General features: G+C 38.6%; 1 protein-coding gene across 1 annotated transcript; it reads left to right on the forward strand.

Annotated features, from left to right (window-relative positions):
* Positions 1 to 7,526: 7,526 nt before the first annotated feature.
* On the forward strand, positions 7,527 to 8,450 carry LOC128565690 (olfactory receptor 2D3-like). Its single transcript, XM_053562330.1, has one exon. It carries the CDS (start codon positions 7,527 to 7,529, stop codon positions 8,448 to 8,450), a length of 924 nt encoding a protein of 307 aa, XP_053418305.1.
* The last annotated feature ends 310 nt before the right edge of the window (positions 8,451 to 8,760 follow it).

The following is an 8,760-nucleotide window of genomic DNA, read 5'->3' on the forward strand; positions in this document are numbered from 1 at the left end:
TAATGCTTAAGTCCTTGCTATAGGTATTCCTGTCACTCAAATAGTGTTCACTGTACCCATTGGATAGGTTTTTGATATTCCCTTCCCTCTCTCCCCCATTTGAATTCAGGTGTCCCTTTTATGAAAAGTAATCTATTTCTACCCAATACTAGGATTGTTGGATCAAATGGTAGGTCTACTTTTAGTTCTCTGAGGACTCTCCATAATATTTTCCATTAGTTGTACTAATTTGAGCTCTGACAAACATTGCATGAGTGTCTCTTCCTCTCTCTCTCTAGGACAACATGTATTATTTTTTAACTTTTTAATAAACACCACTCTATCAAGAGAAAGGTGATATCTCATTGTGGTTTTAGTTTGCATTCCCCTGGTGATTAGTGATGTTTATTGCCCATTTGTCTGTCTTTCTTCTTTCGAAAAACCTCTTTTTGTGTCTTTTGCCCACTTCTTAATGTGGTTTGTGTTTTTCTTGCTGATTTGCTTGAGTTCTTTGTGAATTCTGGATATTACACCTTTATCTGATGGATAGCTTGTAAATATGTTCTTCCATCCTGTAAGTTGTCTATTTGCTCTGTTGATTGTTTCCTATGCCATGCAGAAGCTTTTTAGTTTAATCAAACCTAATTTATTAATTTTTGTTGTTGCCATGATCGCCACTGGGGCTTTAGCCATTAATTCTTTGCCTGGGCTGATACCTAGAAGAATTTTTCTTATATTTTCCTCTAAAATTCTTATGATTTTGTGCCTTACATTTCAGGTTTTTATACATCTAGAATTAACTTTTTTGGGTGGTGACAGGGGTCTTGTTTCATTCTTTTGCAAGTGGCTATCCTATTTCCTCAGCACCACTTATTGAATAGAGCTTATTTTCTGTGGTGTACATTGTTTGTTGAAGATCAGTTGGTTGTAGGAGATGATTTTATATCTGTATTCTTTGTTCTTTTCCACTGGTCTATGTCTCTATTCTTGTGCCAATATCATACTGTTTGATTACTATAGCCTTGTAAATAGTTCAAAGTCTGGTAATGTGATGTCTCCAGATTTGTTCTTTTGCTTAAGATTTCTTTGGCTATTCATACTCTTTTCTGGTTCCCAAAGAAGCATAGAATTATTTTTCTACATCTGTGAAGTATGAGATTGGTAATTTGATAGGGATTGCATTGAATTTGTAAATCACTTTGGATAGTATAGACATTTTAACTGTTGATTCTACCAATCCATGAGCATAATATATTTTTACATTTGTTTGTATTGTCTTTGATTTCTTTCTTCAGAGTGTCATAGTTCTCCTTGTAGAGATCTTTACCTCCTTGGTTAAATATATTCCTAGGTATTTTATTTTCTTTGTAGTTATTGTGAATGGTATTGAGTTTTTGATCTGACTCTTGCTTTGACTGTTATTGCTATGTAAAAATGTTACTGATTTATGTACATTGATTTGTATTCTGAGATTTTTGCCAAACTTGTTTATCAATTCCAGAATATGCTTGGTGGAATATTTGGGGTTTCCTAAATACAAGATCATATTGTCCTCAAAAAGTGATTCTTTCTCAATTTGGATACTCTTAATATTCTTTTCTTGGCTGATTGCTGTGAATAGGACTTCCATCCCTATGCTGAATATAGTGATGACAATATAGTGATGACAGCACCCTTGTCTTGTTCTGGTTCTTAGGGGGAATGTTTTCAACTTTTCCACATTTAGTATGATGTTGGCTATGGATTAGTCATACATGGCTTTTATAGTTTTGAGGAATGTTAATTCTATGTCCACTATGATAGTTGAGGGGTTTTATCACAAAATGGTACTAGATTGTGTCAAATGCTTTTTCTGTATCTATTGAATTGCTTACATGGTCTTTTTAAAATTATTATTGTTGTTGTTTTGCTTTTGTTTATGTGGTGAATCACATTTATTGATTTACATATGTTGAACCTTCCATTGTTCCTGTGATAAAGCCCACTTGGTTGTGGTGGATTTTTGATGTGCTGTTGAATTCAATTTGTTAGTATTTAACTGAAAATATTTATACTCATAAGGGAAAATGGTCTGTAGTTATTTTTGTCATTCCTGTTGTGTCCTTTCTGAGCTTTGCTATCAAGTTGATAACTGGCTTGGTATATTTAGTTGAGTAGTATTCCCTCAACATTATTGAATAATTTCTGTATTATGAATAACAGATCTTTGTGGGTCTGATAGAATTCACCTATGAATCTATCTGGTCCAGGGATTTTTGTTCTCCTTGTTGTTGGGAGGTTTTATTACTGTCTCAATATCATTGTTTGTTATTGGTCTGTTCCAGAGTTCTAGTTCTAGCTGGGTGAGTCTGGGAAAGTTGTGTGTTTCCATAAACATATACATTTCCTCTATATTCTCTACACTATCTCTGTAGAGATTTAAATGGATAATGTATTTATGGATGATGTTTTGTATTTCTATGGTATCAGTTGTAATGTCACTTTTTTTCATTTCATTTCATTTTTCATTTTTTTCATTTCTGATAGAGTTTTTTGGGTCTTTCCTCTTCTGTTTTTGGTTAACCTCACAAAAGATCTGTTTATCTTGTTTATCTTTACAAAGAAAAATTTTTTAATTTCAAAAATCTTTTTTTTCATTTTATTTAGTTACGCTTTGATGTTCATTAATTTTTCTCTTCTGCTACATTTGGGTTTGTTTTGTTCTTTCTTTTCTAGTTCCTTAAGATATGACATTAGGTTCTTAATTTGTGATCTTTCTGTCTTTTTGACAAAAGACTATTAATTTTTCCTGGGGAAAGCTTTTGCTGTGTACCATAGATTTTGATAGCCAGTCCTCTTTGTTGTTCAGTTCAAAAATTTTTTTTTGATTTCCACCAAAATTTTATTTTTGACCCAATGTGCCATTTGATTTAGAGTTTGCTGCAATGATTTGTCAGGCTCCAACCATGGGGTGTTGAGGTTCACAGAAATTATGATAGTACTATCTATTTCTTTGCTTAGCTCTAGCAAAATTTGCTTTATATGTCTGGGAATTCCAGTAATGGGCTCATATATATTTAGGATTGTTATGTCTTTTTGTTGAATTGTTCCCTCTACCATTATATAATGACCCTCTTTGCCTTTCTTTACCTTTGTTGACTTAAAGGCCATTTTATCTTATATGAAAATAGCTACGCCTACTCTCTTTTGATTTTCATTTGTGTGGAATATTCTTTTCAATTCTTTTACATTTGATCTGTGTACATTCTTGTGGTTTAGGTTTGTTTTCTGGAGTCAACAGATACTTGGGTTGTGTTTCTTTTCATTTATCTAACCACTTATATCTTGGAGAGGAGCATTCAGTTCATTAACATTAATTGATAGCACTGATATGTGGGATGTTGGTTTGTTCATTCTGTTTTGGTAGTCCTTTGTTCCTTGTTTTACCTCTTGTTCTATTTTTTCATAAAAGTGAGTTGGATTTTTTTGGTTCTTTGTGTTTTATTTTTTAATTTTTTTATTAAGTCATACACACATAGATCATGAATACATTTATGCATATGTGGGGTACAATGTGTTGATTTTTTTATACAATCTGACATGCTTACATCAAACCAATCAACATAGCTTTTGCCTCATTTACTTGATTATTGTGTTAAGACATTTATGTTCTTCACTTGACAGATTTGACTTGTACCCTTGCAATATGCTCCGTAGGTGTGGTCCCGTCGTTTACCCTCCCTCTATTAAACTTCCCCCCTCCCCTCCCTTTCCATTCCATTTCTCTCCTTCATCCTGGGCTATAGTTGTGTTCTATCTTTCATATAAAAGTGTGAGTAAATATAAGTTGGTTTCATAGAAGTACTGAGTACATTGGATACTTTTTCCTCCATTCTTAAGATACTTTACTCAGGAGAATATGTTCTAGGTCATTCCATGTAAACATAAAAAAGGTAAAGTCTTCATCTTTTTTAAGGCTGCATAGTATTCCATGGTATACATATACCATAATTTATAAATCCATTCATGGGTTGATGGGCACTTGGGCTTCTTCCATGACTTGGCTATTATGAATTGAGCTGCAATGAATTGTGAGTTTTGTGGTTTTCTCAGTTGATTTCTTGTGCTCATTTGTGTATAACGCTGTTCTGAGCATTTTGTGAAGGGCAGGTCTGGTCATTACAAATTCCCTCAGTGTTTGCTTGTGTGGAAACACTATTTCTCCAATGATTGTGAAACATAGTTTAGCAGAATACAAAATTCTGTGCTGGTAATTGTTCTGTTTAAGTAGATTGAAGATGAGACTCCCAATTCTGGCTTGTAAGGTTTTCGCTGAAAAGTCTGTTGTTAGTCTAATGGATATTCCTTTGTAACTTATTTGATGTTTCAACTTTGCTGGTTGCAGAATTTTCTCCTTTATTTTGACTTTGGCCAGGGTAATTACTATGTGACTTAGAGATAATCTCCTAGCCATGAATCTCCTAGCCATGAATGTTTGATGTTCATCTTGTATCTGTATGTCTGAATTTCTGATAATACCAGGAAAGTTTTCTTTGATAATTTCCTCAAAGAGGTTTTCCAGGCTTTTAGCTCTTTCTTCCTCAGTAATTTCAATAATTTGAATGTTAGTTCACTTCACAAAGTCTTATCTCTCTTTCTGGTTTCTCAGAGTTTTTAATACTCTTCTCTGCCTCTTGGAATAACTGACTTGTCTCACTGGCCTTGACCTCAATTGCTAACATTTTTTCTGCTCCTTAGTTTAGCTTGCTGTTAAAGTTCTGATGTGTTTTGAAATTTTTAAATGGTTCTTGTATTTCTTTATGTTGTACAATATCCTTTTGTATGTTGTCTAGCTCTCTAGTCATGAAGATAACTAGAGAGTCATTTTTTCCATCAATTTTCTAAAATAAATTTTTGGCCTCTTTTGGTTGGTTTTCAACTTTTTCTTCAGTTCCATTCATCTTATTTTACATCTATATCCTAAATTACATTTCTGTCACTTTAGCAATTTTCTTGTGGATAGAGTCCACTATTGCAGTGCTATTATGTCCCCTTGGGTGTGTCGAACTATTTTTTTCCTTGTTCTAGGGTTCTTTTGTTAGTTTCTTTTCATCTGGATTCTCTTCTCTAAGCAGGATTAATAAGATTGCAGGGGATCTGTTTTCCTTTGCTGGGGACTCTCAAACCAAATCTAGAACTGATAGCTGCTCAGAGCTTGGGAGTCCTGAGTGATATGTTGGATCTTGGCGAGGCTTTTCTGGCCCATCAGTAATGGTGAGGACTCATGTTAGGGTCTTGGGGCCCAGGCATATCTCTGGAGTCTCGGAAGTGGAATTGCAGGCCCAGTGGTTGCTCTGAAGCTACAGCAGAAGAGCATTAGACTCAGGTAGAGCAAGAGTATCAGAACTGACTCTAGAGATTTGGGGAATAGACCCACACTTATGGGAGGTGCTGTTCCATCAATTTGGATTTAGCTGATGCCCAATCAAAGGGCAGAGGTTTGTCTCAGCAGCCCGAGGTTCGCATAGGTGAGCTGGAGCTGCTGATAGGCCAAAGTTTTCCCTCCACACCTAGAGCTCACTAAGGTAGCCACCCCAGGCTCCCAAGTGGTGCCTGTGATATCTGAGGCTCCTCTGTTTGGCTCACATGTTAGAACTAGGCATGTTTAGCCCCAAGTTACAGGGTATGACACACAGGATTGAGCACTTATTTCCTTCTCAGTCCAGCAGGAGTGATGCAAAAGCTACTGCTGAAAGGCTAGGTGACAAGCAGACCTGGCTTCATGAGCCAGAGTGATCCACGTGGATACAGTTGCAGAATTCTGGGTTTGCAGGCACCAGATCTCTGCTGTACCCTGTCTCTGGAGGAAAGTCTCTGTACAGATTATTAGCAGCTCCCTGATCAGTCCAGAGTCTGCAGAAGAGGAAGCACCTCCACAGAATGAGCTGCCTGTAACTTTCATTTCATTCTAGAAAGCAGTATCCCCCCAGGTTGCTTCTATTCTGCTATCTTCACCTCTTCCCAGCAGTGTGAATTGTATTGGGTCCCCCAGCTTAATCTCCAAGATGGTGAGTGATACTTGTGGATAAAAATCAGCCATATTCTGTTTGATTGAGTCAGTAGATGCTGTAATGAATTAAAGAATTTTTCTTCCTGTTAGTGGTAGATGCATGTAAAAAAAGCCAGCTGTAGAGATGTTCTTTTATGCCTGTAATAAGCTCTAGTCCTGCAGGAAAAGCACTGAATGCCCCAGGCTTTGGGAGTATCCCTATAGCTCTTGGGGGTTGCTTGTTCTCCACCACAGCCAAGGTGGGTGGAGGAATGAGGCTGGGAGAGGTTAGGTTGGGGGTGGGGGATGAGTAGAAGGCTCATGGTGCCAATGGTCATTTTCCTGGCCACTAGGGCAAGTTTCTGGGAAGAGGGTATAGGCTAGCTTTCCAAACTGGAATGACTGGTCATAAGAAAGGGATTGTAATTCCTCAACTAGCTATTAGAAGTGTGCTTTTCCCCTTTTGTGTCATCCCTGCCCTCCATTGCCCAGTTGCAAATGGGTGCCTGAATGCACACTTTCAGTTGCTATGGTACTCTAAGCTAGGATCTTTATCTCCAGAGGACTCAAACTTGTCCAACAGCATGGCTTTCCTATTGGGGAGGGATGGGTACACTCCCAGGTTGCCACATTTTGGACTGTACTGTAGTCTCCCATCAGTTCAATCCACATCGGCTCCCTTGCATCTTTGGTCAAGCTCCAAAATCTCATCTCTGTGTCCCCTAGCAACCCAATCAAGTCCTGCCTTCATATATGCCCTGTGAGTGTGGGTGTCCAGGATAGGCAGGAAGCTCCCATATTGGGCACCCTAGGTCTACCACAGACCTCCTCAAGGGGAAAGACATGGGTCCCACTCTCGGTGGGAATCTCAGACTGGAGGAGATTCCAGCTGAGAAGAGGTGGGTGCTCTCCATGTTCTTGGCTCAAACTGCTCTTCTAGTTGTAGTGGGAAGGGGAGGGGAGGGAGAGGCTAAGAGTCTGAATGGAAGAAACCTGGTTTTCTGGTCTCTTGGGTCACTCTCCCTGGAGGCAGACACTGACTGGATTATCCAAGCTCTGGTATCACTTAAGTTCTCCCCCACAAACCTCTGGTTGCTTCAGTGCTTTGGCTCACGGGAATAGAAAAGTTTCCAAGAAACTTGGTAGTCCACAGTTCACCAAAGGAGTGTTTGGAAGAGAAAGGAATCCCTCCCATACATTTTCACTGGGCTCCAAGCCTTTCTAGGTTTGATACTCATCTGTATCTTTTTTTGTTTTTCATTTTCCTCTTACTTCTTTGCTTCACAGTTTTTCTCAAAGAGCTCGCTGGAAGGTTCCAGTACTTCTTTCTCTGACCTAGACTTGAGCTATGTCCTTCCTCCCCTTTTCTTTATCTGAAACCCACCTTCCCTCTGAAACAGTGCAACAGTCTACTAAGTGATGTCTCTCATCAGACATCTTCTATCTTATCAGAATGTTTACAGGTGACCAACATGTGTTTGTTTTCTTGTTACTAACCTACAAACAGGAGTAAGCATTCATGGGAGAAGAGAACCAAACCCATGTAAATGAATTTGTCTTGCTGGGCCTGTCACAAGATCCACAAACACAAGTCCTGCTCTTCTTCCTTTTCCTAATCATCTACCTGCTGACTTTGCTGGGAAATCTGCTGATCATTTTACTTATTCACATTGACTCCAGACTCCACACACCCATGTACTTTTTCCTTAGCAACTTGTCCTTTGCTGATCTCTGTTTTTCTACTACAACAGTCCCCCAGGTGCTAGTCCACTTTCTGGTGAAGAAGAAAATCATTTCTTTTGTTGGATGCTCAACACAGATAGTTGTTTTACTTCTGGTTGGGTGTACAGAATGTGCAATTCTGGCAGTGATGTCCTATGATAGGTATGTGGCTGTCTGCAGGCCTCTGCACTACTCTACCATCATGACACACTGGGTATGTGTCCAGCTGACTGTAGGGTCCTGGGCCAGTGGAGCATTTGTGTCTCTGGTGGACACCACATTCACATTGCGTCTGCCCTATCGAGGAAACAATATCATTAACCATTTTTTTTGTGAACCTCCTGCCCTCCTGAAGCTGGCTTCAGCAGACACATACAGCACAGAAATGGCCATTTTCGTGATGGGTGTGGTCATCCTTCTGGCTCCTGTCTCCCTCATCCTTGTATCCTACTGGAATATCATCTCCACTGTGATCAGGATGCAATCTGGAGAGGGTAGGCTCAAGATCTTCTCCACCTGTGGTTCCCACCTCATCGTCGTTGTTCTATTCTATGGCTCAGCCATATTTGCATACATGAGGCCAAACTCCAAGATAATGAATGAAAGGGATAAAATAATCTCTGTGTTCTACTCAGCAGTGACACCCATGCTAAACCCCATCATTTATAGTCTGAGAAACAAGGATGTCAAAGGGGCTCTCAGGAGACTAACTGAAAAATAGTATTTTTGGAGGTGGTACTCTGTGATCATCATGACCAGTGATTTTTTTTTTTTTATCCCATCTCTTACCTTTTTTCCTCTTTTCCTGTATCTCTTCTCAGATCAGTTCAATAAATTTCCTGTTCAAAGCAAGGTGCCCTGGTAAACACAAGAAAGAGATTAAAGAAAAGAAAATGTAAAGGAAGGAATAAAAAGAGAAAAGGGAAGGAAGGGAGGGAGGAAGGAAAGAAAGAAGATATGGGAACAGTCACTCCTCTTATAGGACATGCAAGCTAATAAGGAAATTAAAACAAGTAAGCATATACATATAT

Source organism: Nycticebus coucang, chromosome 14, assembly GCF_027406575.1.
Source record: "Nycticebus coucang isolate mNycCou1 chromosome 14, mNycCou1.pri, whole genome shotgun sequence".
NCBI lineage: Eukaryota > Metazoa > Chordata > Mammalia > Primates > Lorisidae > Nycticebus > Nycticebus coucang.